Genomic DNA, 15,119 nt, shown 5'->3' on the forward strand with positions numbered 1-15,119 from the left:
TACACCAGGTGCCATTCTTTTTTAGTACAAGCACCGGGTTAGCTAACCATTCGGGGTGAAAGACCTCCACAATGAACTCGGCTGCCAAGAGCCGAGCCACCTCTTCTCCAATGGCCTTGCGCCTTTCTTCATTGAACCGTCAGAGAAACAGTCTGACAGGTTTGAACTTTGGATCGATATGAAGAGTGTGCTCAGCGAGTTCCCTCGGGACACCCGGCATGTGTGAAGGTTTCCATGCAAAAATGTCCCGGTTCTCACAGATGAACTCGATGAGCGCGCTTTCCTATTTCGGATCCAAGTTTGCGCTGATAATGAACTACTTGGATGAGTCGCCAGGTACAAAGTCAACCATCTTAGTGTCATCAGCTGATTTGAATTTCAACTCCGGCTCATGCTCTGTTGTTGGTTTCTTTAGTGACGTCATATCTGCCGGGTCAACATGATCCTTGTAAAATTTTAACTCCTCTGTTGCACAAACAGATTCAGCATAGACAGCATCACCTTCTTCACATTCCAAGGCTATCTTCCGGCTCCCATGTACTGTAATGGTGCCTTTATGACCCGGCATCTTGAGCTGCAAATATATGTAACACGGCCGAGCCATGAACTTGGCATAAGCCGGCCGCCCAAACAGAGCATGATATGGGCTCTTGATCTTAACCACCTCAAAGGTTATTTTTTCTGCTCTGGAGTCATACTCATCCCCAAAGGAAACTTCCAGCTCAATTTTACCAACTGGGTATGCCGACTTACCAGGCACCACACCGTGAAAAATAGTGTTGGATTGTTTAAGATTTTTGTCAGTCAATCCCATCCGGCGGAACGTCTCATAGTAGAGGATGTTGATGTTGCTGCCTCCATCCATGAGTACCTTAGTAAACTTGTATCCACCAACCTGAGGTTCCACTACCAAAGCCAAGTGACCCAAATTATCAACCCGGGGCGGGTGATCCTCTCTGCTCCACGCAATAGGCTGCTCTGACCAACGTAGATAACGTGGAATCGCTGGCTCGACGGCATTGACGGCCCTCTTGTGAAGTTTCTGCTCCCTCTTGCATAAACTGGTGGTAAATACATGATACTGCCCACTACTTAGCCGCTTCGGGTTGCTCTGATAACTGGATTGCTGCTGCTGATTTCCTTGGCCGGGTTGCTGATTATATCCTCCTTGGTGACCAGGATAACCTTGACCTTGAAAACCTCCTCCGCCTGAACCGGCGCCCGGGCCCTGAAAGCCGCCTCCACATGAACCGCCACCTAGGCCTTGACCCCGATCAAATGCATTTGAATTTTTAAATGCCTTCATGATCATGCAATCTTTCCATAGATGAGTGGTTGGCTTCTCTCGGGTGTCGTGCTTTAGACAAGGTTCATTCAACAATTGCTCAAGAGTGGGACCTGACCCGCCTGACCGAGGGGGCTGTCTCCCCTTGCGCCGTTGATTTCCATCCTATGCATTAGTGTTAGCAACAAATTCATCAGCCTTACGTTTATTACCTCCCTGATTCACCGGGTTATGCTGGTGACCCTTGCCGTTGCTATTCTTCTTTCCCTTCGTTGCCTTTTCTTCATCAGACACCGGGTCCTTAGTAGTATCAGAATCAGCATACTTGACGAGAGCCGCCATCAACGTCCCCATGTCATTACAGTCACGCTTAAGCCACCCCAGCTTCTGTTTCAGAGGTTCAAAACGGCAATTTTTCTCCAACATCAAAACTGCTGAGCCGGCATCCATCTTATCAGATAAATGTATTATCTCCTTGACCCGGCGCACCCAATGGGTTGTAGATTCACCATCCTCTTGCTTGCAATTGGTCAGGTCCACAATCGACATTGGCTGCATACATGTGTCCTTAAAGTTCTGGATGAACCGCACTTTCAACTCTGCCCATGAGCTGATAGAATTGGGTGGCAATCCCTTCAACCAAGTCTGAGCTGTTCCGTCCAACATCATGGTAAAATACTTGGCCATTGCAGCGTCGCTAACCTCCAACCGTTCCATAGCCATCTCATAACTCTCAATCCAAGCCCCCGGCTGTAGGTCAGCCGTGTAATTAGGCACCTTACGAGGCCCCTTGAAATCCTTTGGCAACCGCTCATTGCGTATGGCCGGTACCAAGCAAGGCATGCCTCAGGTTCTTATGGCCACTCCTGCCTCAACCGAGGTTGCTGGATAAGCCGGAAAGGTTTGATGAGCCGCCTGCTCTGCCGCTATTTGAGCCGCTCGCTCCGCCTCTTGACGAATCCTCTCTTGATCCGCCAAGTTAAGGGCTCCATCCCGCACCGGCTCATGCCTATATGGCCGGTTGTGGCATTGAGCATTACTTGACATCTCTGCGGACTCCATGTGCCTACTTTAACTCGGGCTCCGGCTTGGGCGAGGAGTTGAATGAATCCTGTCTCGACTGTAGGAGTATGCATCCTTGTGGGCCAGAGCTGTCTGAAGTAGTTCTCTTACCCTCCGGGTTTCAATTGCTGCTGGCGAGTCGCCTTCCATTGGGAGAGCCGCCAAACGAGCCGACGCTGCGATGAGGTTTTCCAAGGGGTTGGAGAAGTGACCCGAAGGTGTTGACACATAACGAGGAGGAGCTGTATTTACACGAGGCGGCTCCATGGCGCGTGGCTGAACTGGTGCGCCGGGTGTTGTGACCCGGTTTGCCTCCGGCGGGTGGCTCCCCCCAGCCTCGGGTGTATGGAACAGGTTCCTCGGATCCAGCGTTAGAGGCAGACGCGACTGATGCCTCCTCATGACCTCGTTTGATGCGTTAAGATCCACCGAGAGCCGGAAAGTTTCTACTTGAAGTTGCTAAGCATGAGCATCCAGAGCTGCTCGTTCTGCTGCCATCCGGGTTTCCTCCGCGGCTAGATTTTCCTTAGCTTGCACCATCTCCTCCCGCACGCGTGCCACTTTTGCGTCGTGCTTGGCTTTATCCGCCGGCTCTACCACAACGGTTAACAGAGTCATCAGCCGATCAATGAGGTCCATTAGAATCTGAGCCGGGGGGCGCGCGGGGTCTCCTGACCCGGCTGCTGCCGACCCGGTAGCTGCTGCTGTCGATGCGTTAGAGTTCTGCCCGGGCTGCGTCCCCACCATGAAGACTCCGGCCCAGTTCGGCAGCTCAAGGGGGTCCGGAATACTGCTACCATCAGAATAGCCCCCGAGCATGCAGTCTTGCAGCTGGTACAACGAGTCCGTCTCGCTGGTTGATGATGCAGTATCAGAGCAGATGGCCGTCTCCCCGCCTTCCACCGATCCTTCGGAGTATTCACTGTCGTGGATGCATCCTACGAAGGCATGTTTCACGGCAGATTAAACACGGGTGGTCCTGGCGCGCTGAGCCGTTTCGATGAGGTTGGTGTGGACGTCCGGCTCAGGGCCTGACTCGCCGATCCGGCCGATGAAGACGTGAATTCCGCCGAAGGGGACCCGGTACCCGTACTCGATTGAGCCGGCCTCGGGGCCCCAGCCTTCGTCGTCGATGTAGAGCTTGCCGCGACGACTCTTAGTCATCCGGCCCACAGCGTATCCCTTGAGCCCTTCGAAGTGGCCCTTCAAGAACTCAAATCCATCGTGCACTGGCCCCACGGTGGGCGCCAACTGTCGTGGAGTTGACATGGCAGATGTCCTAGAGTAAGGACTTAGTCATAGGGCCATTGCACTAGGAAGTTTAAAGGGGTTAATCGGGACAAAGGACACACGCGAGAGTTTTTATACTAGTTCGGCCCCTTACGATGAAGGTAAAAGCCTACGTCTAGTTGGGATTGGTATTGCTAAAGTTTCGATCTCCAAGGGGCTCAACTCGCCGGCTTGGTTATCGATTTGGTTGTTTTTTGCCCCAAGCCGCCACCGGGTCGTCCCCTTATATACATGGGTTGACGCCTGGTGGCCTACAGAGTCCCGGCCGGCTCATAATCATGTCCGGCTCGGTGACTTCCTTTACATGCCTTTCCTTACAAGTCTTTCCTTACATACGGCGGTTTATAATATTGGGCCTTAAGCCGGCCCCAGGCCTTTGGGCCTTCTATATGTTTAATAAACTATCATCTTCAATGTATATTGGGCTTCTTATGTAACCCGCCATTAGGGCTGACCTGGCCCCTCCTGGGAGGGTCATACTGATTGTAATATCCCCAACACTTTGTGTGCTACCAAACGTCACAACGTAACTGGGTGATTATAAAGGTGCTCTACAGGTGTATCCGATGGTGTTTGTTGAGTTGGCATGTATCAAGATTAGGATTTGTCACTCCGATTGTCGGAGAGCTATCTCTGGGCCCTCTCGGTAATGTACATCACAATAAGACTTACAAGCAATGTAGCTAATGAGTTAGTTACGGGATGTAGCATTACGGAACGAGTAAAGAGACTTGCCAGTAACGAGATTGAACTAGGTATTGAGATACCGACAATCAAATATCGGGCAAGTAACATAGTGATGACAAAGGGAACAACGTATACCGTTATGCGGTTTGACCGATAAAGATCTTCGTAGAATATGTAGGAGCCAATATGAGCATCCAGGTTCCGCTATTGGTTATTGACCGGAGACATGTCTCGGTCATGTCTACATAGTTCTCGAACCTGTAGGGTCCGCACGCTTAACGTTCAGTGACGATCGGTATTACGAGTTTATGTGTTTTGATGTACCAAAGGTAGTTTGGAGTCCTGGATTTGATCACGGACATGACGAGGAGTCTAGAAATGGTCGAGACGTAAAGAACGATATATTGGAAGCTTATGTTTGGACATCGGAATGGTTCTGGGTGAAATCGGGAGTATACTGGAGCATCGGGAGGTTACCAGACCCCCCGGGAGGTGTATGGGCCTTATTGGGCCTTAGTGAAAGAGAGGGCGAAGAAGCAAAGGAGGGGGCGCGCCCCCAAGCCCAATCCGAATTGGGAAGGGGGCCGGCCGCCCCTTTCCTTCCTTCTTCCTCCTCCTTCCTTCTCTCCTAAAACCAAACAAGGGAAGGGGGAATCCTACTCCCGGTGGGAGTAGGACTCCCTTGGGCGCGCCTAGAGAGGCCGCCCCTCCCCCTCCTCCACTCCTTTATATACGGGGGAGGGGGCACCCCATGGACATACAAGTTGATCATTGATCTTTTAGCCGTGTGCGGTGCCCCCCTCCACCATAATCCACCTCGGTCATATTGTAGCGGTGCTTAGGCGAAGCCCTGTTCCGGTAGCATCATCATAACCGTCATCACGCCGTCGTGCTGACGAAACTCTTCCTTGAAGCTCTACCGGATCGTGAGTTCGTGGGATGTCACCGAGCCGAATGTGTGCAGATTGCCGAGGTGTCGTACCTTCGGTGCTAGATCGGTCGATCATGAAGACGTACGACTACATCAACCGCGTTGTCATAACGCTTCCACTTACGGTCTACGAGGGTACATAGATGATACTCTCCCCTCTCGTTGCTATGCATCACCATGACCGTGCGTGTGCGTAGGATTTTTTTTTGAAATTACTATGTTCCCCAACACTCGAATAGTATCATACATATAGCACCGCTAATACAACTAGAACCGTAGCGAATGACGGGTATCGGCGCGGGCGGTGGACACCGAAAGAGAAGGAACCATCACAGGATCATAGCTCCAACGAGATCCCTGAAGAACCTGACAGGTATTGTCCAACCTGCCCTACAACGCAACCATGTAGCGATGGAGATGCTCGTCCTCCTCGCTGACACGGTGACGTACCACCTCCGCGGTGTTCGAAAGCCTTGGCACCGTCACTGGCCCACGCGACCGCCACCAAACAAGGTTCGAGTCAATGACGGGCTGACTCCTCACTAACCTGCGCCCCTCGGAAGGTAGAACCTCCCAGTACCAGCCCGACGAAGCCCGGTCTCGGACATGGCCCCTCTGATCAAGCAGGCCTCCTCCGCCGAGTCGACGACGAGGATGCGGGATAAGCATCGTCGACGTCGAAGCGGGAATAAATGCTTGAACTAAAAAAATAACAACAAATTTCACATGTTCAAAATAAACCAGAAACTTAACTTAAAGTAAACTAAACTAAACCTAAACTAAACCTATACTAAACTAACTAAACTAAACCAGAAACTTGACCTAAAGTAAACTAACTAAACAAAACAAAACCTAAACTAAATTATACTAAACCTAATTAAACTAAATCTAAAAAACAGAAACAAATAAAAATGTCTCACCTTGGAGCGGTCCGGCGGCGCAGCCGGGGCGGGGTGGCGGCGCGGCCGGGGCGAGGCGGTCCGGCGAGGCCTATCGGGGCGGCCGAGGCAGCGGGGCGACCGAGGCGGGGCGACCGGGGCGGCATGGCGAGGGGGGCGGCCGGGGCGGGGCGGCGGCGAGGGGGCGGCCGGGGTGGGGCGGCGACGAGGAGGGCGGCCAGGGCGAGGCGGCGACGCGGGGTTGGGATGAGGGGAGAGGGAGAGAGAGGGGCAGGGCGTGAGGGCGTTTTCATACATATAGTGCTAGGCTCTTTGTCGTCCGCTAGCTGACGGCAAAAAGCATAGCTAACGCACGTTAGAACGACTACTTTCTTTGCTGTCTGCTAGCGGACGGCAAAGTTTCTTTGCCATCAGCTGGCGGGCGGTAAAGAAAAGTGGCTGTTAGCTGCCCCTCACTATCGGCCCACCCTGCCTCTCGAACGGCAAAGGTTCTATGTCGTCAGCTAGCTGACGGTAAAGATGGAGCTGACGGAAAACACTTTCTTTGCTGTTAGCTGCTTTTTTGCCGTCAGGTTTCTTCAAGCTGATGGAAAAAAGGATCAGCTAGGTGACGGCAAAGAAACGGCTGGCGAGAAAGTTCCTGAATCCAGTAATGGGCTAGGGTTGTAGTGCTGTCTTCGACTTAAATAGATGGGCTTGCTTCCTCGAGCAGCACGCCGGAGCGGCGCCACACAATGCCATGAATGCATCCGCACCGAGAAACGAAGGAGACGTTCGTCGGACCCTCGATCTCTTCATGTGACCGCATTGGCCCTTGCAGTCAGCCCGACATGACGGTGGTGCGTGAGTGCGACTGTGCCTCGTTATATCCGTCCCACATATAAGCCGGATATGAGAAATGTCGGTCAGACCGGTCCTTTGGTGTGCGAAGAGGTCGGCGGGTATGGTCCGGTTGTAGATGCTCTGAGATGATCATCGGATACCGGTCCAGACGGAGGCTCTTGTCACAGTGACTGGCGAGTAAAACAATGTCACGTAGTACCACCGGCGGCCGTCTCCATGGGAACCAGCTCGAAAGCGCAGGCAGCGCACGGCAAAGCAACGACGAGGCAGTGCAACGCGACGCGATGCACCACATCCATCGTTTCCGTGTGTCACAGCGAAAGGCGCAAGAATCCAAAGCACACATTCCCACCAGTGACACCGCTCCGTGGCAGTGCACCACTACCCAGGCACCCATGCTCCCCGCCACCCTCCCCGTCTCTTCTTCCTGCGTTCACAGCTAGCCCGTTCACGAGCGTTCACTCCTCTCTCTCACTGACTCACTCCCCTCTCTCTTCTTCCCCAATCCCCACACGCTAGCGTGAGCTCCAAATGGCAGCGTGAGCTCAGCCCAGCTCCCTTCAGTCTCGCCGAGCTTGCGTTGCGTGGGTGATGGCGTGGTAGGTGGTAGGTGGCGAGCGAGCGAGCGGGCGGGGCTTGTCGTCTCGTCGACCCAGGGCGTGCGCCGGCCGTTTGTTTGCACGCGCGATGCCAATGCCAATGCCCGCGCGGCGGCGGCGGCTGCTCGTGCTCGTGCTCCTGCACCTCCTCTTCCTCCTCCCTTCTTCTGCCTCCGCCTCCCTCCATCGCCGGCGCGACGGCAGCCATCACAAGGGGTATGGCGGGAGGAGGGCGCTGCACGAGCCGCTCTTCCCTCTCGAGAGCGCGCCGGCGCTGCCGCCGCCGCCCCCCGCGCCCTTCTTCCCGTTCCTGCCCGACGCGGCGCCCCCGCAGCCGCCGACGGTGGCCAACCCCGCGCCAGCCGCCGTCGGCGTCGGCGATGTGGGCGCCGGCGGCGACCCGGCGTCCTCCTCGCTGCCGAACCCCACGGCGCCGGCCAACATGTCCTCCCTGGCTCTGCCGGTCCCCCGCAGCGCGCCGGCGCCGCTCCGCGCGTTCCTCTCCTCCCACCGCCTGCTCACCGTCCTCCTCCTCGTCGCGGCCGCGGCCTCCGCCGTGCTGGCCGCCGCGCTCGTCTACCTCCTCGCCCGCCGCCGCCGCGGCCGGCCCGAGCCGGAACCCGAAGCTTATAAGAAGCCCGCCTTGCCTAAGCCTTCGCCGGCCAAGCCCGCGCTCCACGATGACGACCAGCACCCCCGGGGCTCCACCGCCACCATCTCCAGCACCAGCTCGCCGGAGCTCAGGCCCATGCCGCCCCTGCCTCGCCAGTTCCAACCGCAGCCAGGGATGAGCCCGCTGTCAAGCCCTGTCCATCAGGACAGAATAGGGGACAGCCGGGCGGCGCCGGCGGGTGTTCCACCGCCCGCGCCGCCCCCACCACCTCCTCCGCCAATGCCACCGAGCAAAGGCAACGGGAGCGCGCAAGCGGCACCTGCACCTCCAACGCCCCCCCCTCTGCTGCCACGGGCAGGCAACGGCAGCGGCTGGCTGCCTCGGCGGCTCTCCGAGCGCCCCGCGCCCACGGTGATCCGGGCCTCGGCGGGGGCAGTCCACCCCGAGGAGTCGCCGCAGTCGGAGGAGAAGGACGTGGACGCCGGCGCGGCTGCTCTACCAAAACTGAAGCCGCTGCACTGGGACAAGTTCCGCGCGAGCTCCGGCCGGCCGACGGTGTGGGACCAGCTCAAGGCAAGCTCATTCCGGTGAGCCCTCTCCACTGCCTCTGGAGTATACTTCATTTATCATACTCTGCATCATAGCTGCTGCCATGTACTTACAGGATTCGTTTCGTTCTGAAACTGACTATGTCCATTTGTGCCACTGCCGTGTACCGAAACAGAGTGAACGAGGAGATGATCGAGACATTGTTCGTCTCCAACTCGACGAGGAGGATGCCCAAGAACGGATTCAAGGAGGCAAACGGGGCACCCTTCAACCAGGAGAACAAGGTGCTCGACGCGAAGAAATCGCAGAACATCGCGATCATGCTGCGGGCGCTCGACGCCACCAAGGAAGAAGTGTGCAAGGCCCTGCTTGATGGTGAGATGAGATGACGCCATACCCACACACATTTCATTTTATGAACCTGCATTCAGAGAATGCTTTCTCCGATCACCTGGCTCCATGAACATTTTGCTTGTGTTGCCATTTCTTGCAAGTGCAGGCCAGGCAGAGAGCCTTGGGACTGAGCTGCTGGAGATGCTGCTGAAGATGGCCCCTACCAGAGAAGAAGAGCTCAAGCTCAGAGAGTACAGGGAGGATGCTCAGTCGAAGCTCGGCCCCGCCGAGAGCTTCCTCAAGGCGGTGCTCGGGATACCGTTCGCCTTCAAGAGAGCGGAGGCGATGCTCTACATCGCCAACTTCGATTTGGAGGTCGATTACCTCAAGACCGCCTTCAGAACCCTCGAGGTACTAATCATGTCCTAACTTGTACTGTAAACAGTTTTAGATGACAAAAGGGGACCGGCGTGCCATGACAGTGTCTCTGAATCGAGTAAAAGGACTCTTGTTTCTGTAAAGGTGTGTTTGGAGATCTAAAGCGCCGTATGTGCCATGTTCCTATGATCATTGGCCGCATTTGTGATCTTTACCATTTACTGTCATCATGTAGGCATCCTTGGGCACAATCATGTACTATTGTTCAAAATCTCAAATTATTGATTCAGGTGTTCTTTGCAGCATATAGTGGCAAATAATCACTTACCAACTCACCATCCATTACCATTTCAGGCAGCGTGTGAAGAACTCAGGGGCAGCAGGCTGTTCCACAAGATCTTGGATGCCGTCCTGAAGACCGGTAACCGGATGAACACCGGCACGAACCGAGGTAACGCGCACGCCTTCAAGCTCGACTCGCTCCTCAAGTTGGTCGATATAAAGGGCACAGATGGCAAGACAACGCTCCTGCACTTTGTCATCGAGGAGATCACCAAGTCTGAGGGTGCCAACATTGTAGTCACGAGCCCAAAGAAAGACAAGGTGAGCGCCGTTGCAGATGATTTCCAGTGCAAGAAGGTTGGCCTGAAGATCGTGGCTAGCCTCGGCGGTGAGCTCGGCAACGTCAAGAAGGCGGCAGGAATGGACTCCGACTCGCTGGCCAGTTGCGTCTCGAAGCTCTCAGCCGGCGTAAGCAAGATCAGCGATGTTTTGCAGCTGAACCAGCAGCTCAGTTCGGACGAGCGCTGCAAGAGGTTCCGCGCCTCCATCGGCGAGTTCCTGCAGAAGGCCGAAGCGGAGATCACAGCGGTGCAGGCTCAGGAGGGGCTCGCCCTCTCCCTCGTTAGGGAGACGACCGAGTTCTTCCACGGCAACTCTGCCAAGGAGGAAGGCCACCCACTGAGGATCTTCATGGTGGTCCGCGACTTCCTCGCCGTTCTGGACCGCGTCTGCAAGGACGTCAGCAGGATGAATGAACGGACGGCGCCAGGGGGCTTCAGCACGTCACGCCGGGTGGAGACCGCGGCCGTTCCTCCACGGTTCAACGCCGCGCCGCAGTCCAGCAGCTCCGAGGAGGAGAGCTCGTCGTCATCGTCGTAGTCGCCGCCAGTAGCCATGATACCGAATGTCTCAGCTTGGAACCTGCATCTTAGCTACTGTCTAGAGGAGCAGGCAATGCAGAGGGCCCAACCTATAATTATCACTAGTATTTTGTAACTTGAGCAGATAAGTGTAGATCATCAAAGTCTATATCGTAGTAGTACATGATTCCGCATGCTAAAGCATCATCCAGCAGCCAATGGCCTACCAGCAAAGGTGAAAGTGGCATCTGTACATGATGATTCAGACATGCTAAGAATCAATCACTGGCACTAGTAGATCAAATCTTTTGGCAAATTGACCGTTCTGAATCTCATGATAAAAGTCCAGTCTAAAAGAACCATCACATGATCAAAGTAGAAGTGGCCAGTAGCCACATTTATATTTACTCACTGCAGCTACAACCTTTCAGGATCTGCTAGGATTCGTCTTTTGCTCCCCATGCTGACAAGAGAATTATCCCTGCATTCTTTCACTCTGACCTGAAGGCAGTGACCTAATGGCCTCTATCTTTGTTTACATGCTGAAACAAAAAAAAAAGCAATTATACATATATAATCAATGGACAGTGCCCTCACAAAAGGCACATTTTTTGGGTCTCGAGGCTGGGGTTATTATATATCCCACTACTATACTCCAAATAATTTCCCAAAAGAAACGCCAAAAAGCTACACTTTCGCCGGTCTTCTGCCAGCATGCTGCTTATCTGCTGCTGATGTTCAAATCATGGGGTACATCTCCCACTAGTTAACATGGCCAGTAAAAAGTTGCTAAAATTATGGCTGGAACCAGTGACTCCGCCGAAGGATCAATCGAACAAACCCTCGGCATCCATGCGGTTTAATATACGGCGTGCCTCTTCTTCGGTTGAGGGAACAACGTTGCGGATGTTCACTCCATTCTTCAGAGCGTCGCTGCCGACTGAGAAGGTGAAGTGGAATGTGTTGGAGATCTGTTTGTTGGACAACACTATCAGCAATGTGGTATGGTGAATGGAAGCATTCAACAAGATACAAAGACTAGAGTATAGCTGCTGCAGTTAAAACAGTTTGTCCTGGGCAGCACTGTGAGATTACCTCGCTTTTTCGGAGCTCGGGCCTTGTCACATGAGCGACGACTTCGACATTTACCAGGGGCTGCCATTTATTCTCAAGCTGGGTAAACAAGACACATGATTTGAATCGAAGAAAGTCTCCAACATCCACCTGTGCAATCACAATTTGACATTGTTATTCCTCACATTATGGGAAACCCAATTTATAGTTTCTGAAATAGATTTCACAACTGCTACCATGATCCAGTCATACATAACATCTTCAGTGGTAACTTGAGGTAATCACCAAGAAGCAACCATGGAATAGTACTTCTTAAATTAGAAATGCTGACTTGATTGTCTGAAGATACGAGCTTAATTACTCAGAGATGCACCCAAAAAAATAGCCTAGTTACTTACCGGCTTTAAGAAGTCGACATGGTCGACCTCAAGAAAACACGGTCTCTGTCCAACAAAGGCATAGGCAGTCGAGAAAGCAAGCTCAAATGCTCGGTGCATCAAGAAACCTCCAAATATCCGTCCATACAAGTTTCGCTGTTGAGGCTGGCAGATCATAGAGGTCTCCAGGCGAGTATCCTTCATCAATATGCTATCCCTATCAGCCAAAGCAGGAAAATCAGAGAAAACACGACCCTCTGCCAGTAAAGCCTTCAGCCTCTCAGCCTCAGCACCAAGCTTATGCACCCCCTTTTCAAGCACTCCCTTCTGTTCTTCTCTTTTCCTTCTTTTCACCTTTTCCAGTGCTTCTGTCTCTGCATATAACTGCTTCTCTCTCTCGGTTTCTGGTGAAAGGCGGTTCACTGGAGCGGATTTTCCGGTCACCGAGTCTCGTGCAACAAATGTGAAGTTAGCCGTCAATGCAATTGGGTCTGACTGCACATCACCGTCTGTTGCAAGTTGTGAAATGTCAGACAAGAGAGTAGAAAGATCTATCATACATGACAGTTGTTCAAAATCAAATAAATAAAGAGATCGATAATTTCTTTAGCAACAATACCTTGATCAACCTGAGTCACTTCAATCTGTATATCAATCGAAGAGCGACCAACGTAAGTAACAGCCCCTGTAATCTTTACTTCAGTGTCCAGACGAAGTGGCTTCATTAAGACCATCTTATCCACAGAAGCAGTAACTAACAAAAGGGGTCTTGTTGTGCTATCGTCATCAGAACAGTGCTGCGTGTCACATAAGATTTGTCAACAAAGATTCCGGCTGGATGTTAAAAATACCATAAAATGAACAGATATCGGTTATCTGTCGTACATAAGTATCATTGTTATAGCATATACTCCCTCCGTCCGGAAATACTTGTCAGAGAAATGGATGTATCTAGATGTATTTTAGTTCTAGATAGATCCATTTTTATCCATTTCTCCGACAAGTATTTTCGAACGGAGGGAGTATGTTTAACTGACAGCCTTATTAGAGTTATCTGTCATCCATAGGTAATCAGGTATCATTGCATAGTATATGTTTCCCTGCCGTTAATTTCCTGCTGAGGCAACCCCTTTGCCGTTCCTCCGCAAGCTTTACTTTCCAAATAAGTTGTATCAGACATATTCGGTTTCGTTGTTATGCAATGGAGCCGGGGCTGGAGCACTTTCCCTATTAAAATTGTATCGTATATGTTGAACTGACAGCCTGGAAAGAATGCTTATGCCGCTGTTCAAAAGAAAAGGAGAAAGCGATCTTTAAAAAAAAGGAACAGAAAGCTACTAAAGGCCTTACTTATTTAACAGTATGTACCATTGAGCTAGTTAAAAGGTGTGCCCGCAATGCAACCTCTGCTGCTTCCATTACCAAACTGACGCAATCCTGATCCAGCATGGTTAATTACTCGTTCGGGTTTCAAACGTGTAACACAGTGATATTTTCTGGATGTAGTGAGTAGTGAATACATTCGGATGAATCATGCATCTCAGTTGTTAATATCTGAACCTTTATGAGAGGAATCAGATTCATGAAATCCGAACATTTCCATGAGCACATAGAAACAACAGATACCCCAAATCCTGGCGTCTACTTAGTATACTTACGTATAATATACAGCCAGTTCCAGTTCAGTTGTCAAGCCAACTAATTGTAAGTTGTGACAATGAGTGAACAAGCTATATCATTACAAAGCACAACTTCGTCATTTCTATGGGCACCTAAAATATCTGACCAACACGACTGCAAAATACTACAGATGATCTAAAAAGCAAGGTGGTCGAGTGTGCGTGGCGTCAATCCCATGCCAAGGAGAAGGTAAAAACAGTTGGAAAATGTTTTGTATATCTGGTATAGTTGCAATATTATGATGGCAATGGAATACCCTGTTTTAAATGGAAGGTTGTTCTGCAATATGGGTGTTGTTCACTTTCTGCTAGAGTTAGCTGCGAAATGGTTAATCTTGCAATAGATGATCATGCTTTTTTTCTTGCTTTCTGACAAAGCTAGATCATGATGCAACCTTTCCTCTAAAATAAAAGGGATTTACATTTACTCTCGCATTCACATCGAAACGTCCCCAATGCCTGAAGTTCTATGAAACAGGACAGATTCTGAAACATCTAGGGGATTTTGTTTCGACCGGTATTCCTAATTTGATGAGAAATGAGTAGCAAACAGAGGGAGGATCGCGATTACAATACCTTGACGGCGATGGTGCCGGCGAGGGCGTCGAGGTCCTCGAGCAGCTTGCCGACGCGCACCTCGTTCCAGGGGTCGCGGTACTGCTCGCGGAGGATGTCGTCGGAGGCGAACTTGTAGACGATGGAGGTCCGGCTCTGTGCGGGCCTCTTGGTGAGCAGCTCCGTCTGCGGGCCGGCGTCGGCGTTGCCCCCGGCGTCCATCTTGCGCTCGAAGATGCTGGACCGCGCCTCCCACAGCGCGTTGGTGACCGGCGAGTGGTACATCCCGGGCCACAGGCTGAGCGGCTTCCGCGCCGACCCGCCCGCGTCGATCGCCCCGCCCCCGCCGCGGCCGCCCCCTCCGCCGCGGAGGTCGGAGAACACCTTGATCGGGGAGTCCATGGGCGCCGGCGCCGGCTCCTCGCCCGACGGATCCCCTCCGCCCGACGACGCGGCTCTCGATTCGACACGGGGGAGGCGGTGCGCGGACGGTTCGAGGAGGGGCGGGGAGGAGGTGGCGCGGAGGCGGAGGGTTCTGGAGAGCAGCGACGTCGCTGTCGAGGATCTCATGGCCATGGCGATCCCGAGGCGGCTCCGGCCATGTGGGAGGATGACGGGGGTTTGATGGCGAGTGGGTGCGGTGGAAAGTAGGACGGACACGCCTAAAGCGGAGCGAGAGGTCGTCGGATCTATCCTGGCCGTCCGATCTAGAGTGCTGTGTGGACTAACTGCGGAGAACCGTTGGATCTCCCACGTTTAGCTGTGGCGGGCGATCCAGAAAGCACCGGTGCCTTTCATGGTGGAATAATTTATATATATAGTC

At 52.7% G+C, this 15,119-nt stretch overlaps 2 protein-coding genes across 2 annotated transcripts; one reads left to right on the plus strand and one right to left on the minus strand.

The window, feature by feature from the left end:
- The first annotated feature begins 7,329 nt into the window (after nt 1–7,329).
- On the plus strand, nt 7,330–10,780 carry LOC125510040 (formin-like protein 15). The gene is made up of 4 exons (XM_048675127.2): nt 7,330–8,796; nt 8,934–9,133; nt 9,258–9,502; nt 9,824–10,780. The coding sequence occupies exons 1-4, from the start codon at nt 7,685–7,687 to the stop codon at nt 10,628–10,630; spliced, it is 2,364 nt and encodes a 787-aa protein (XP_048531084.1). The 5' UTR covers nt 7,330–7,684; the 3' UTR covers nt 10,631–10,780.
- A 295-nt stretch (nt 10,781–11,075) lies between these two features.
- LOC125510041 (Thioesterase/thiol ester dehydrase-isomerase superfamily protein) lies at nt 11,076–14,944 on the minus strand. Its single transcript, XM_048675128.2, has 5 exons — nt 14,318–14,944; nt 12,682–12,859; nt 12,084–12,571; nt 11,707–11,835; nt 11,076–11,582 (listed from the first exon to the last, which is right to left on the minus strand). Exons 1-5 carry the CDS (start codon nt 14,870–14,872, stop codon nt 11,439–11,441), a joined length of 1,494 nt encoding a protein of 497 aa, XP_048531085.1. The 5' UTR covers nt 14,873–14,944; the 3' UTR covers nt 11,076–11,438.
- Between the last annotated feature and the right edge of the window lie 175 nt (nt 14,945–15,119).

Source organism: Triticum urartu, chromosome 5A (assembly GCF_056163025.1).
Source record: "Triticum urartu cultivar PI428250 chromosome 5A, HENAU_Tu73, whole genome shotgun sequence".
NCBI lineage: Eukaryota > Viridiplantae > Streptophyta > Magnoliopsida > Poales > Poaceae > Triticum > Triticum urartu.

What these genes read in the sequence shown, in the direction of transcription:
- LOC125510040 (XM_048675127.2), top strand. Translation starts at nt 7,685, where the DNA reads ATGCCAATGCCAATGCCCGCGCGGCGGCGGCGGCTGCTCGTGCTCGTG. An exon ending in CTCAAGGCAAGCTCATTCCG is followed by an intron (nt 8,797 to 8,933) that starts GTGAGCCCTCTC and finishes GTACCGAAACAG; the next exon opens with AGTGAACGAGGAGATGATCG. An exon ending in GTGCAAGGCCCTGCTTGATG is followed by an intron (nt 9,134 to 9,257) that starts GTGAGATGAGAT and finishes TTGCAAGTGCAG; the next exon opens with GCCAGGCAGAGAGCCTTGGG.
- LOC125510041 (XM_048675128.2), bottom strand. Translation starts at nt 14,872, where the DNA reads ATGGCCATGAGATCCTCGACAGCGACGTCGCTGCTCTCCAGAACCCTC. An exon ending in CCGGCACCATCGCCGTCAAG is followed by an intron (nt 12,860 to 14,317) that starts GTATTGTAATCG and finishes TGTGACACGCAG; the next exon opens with CACTGTTCTGATGACGATAG. An exon ending in ATGTCGACTTCTTAAAGCCG is followed by an intron (nt 11,836 to 12,083) that starts GTAAGTAACTAG and finishes GTGATTGCACAG; the next exon opens with GTGGATGTTGGAGACTTTCT.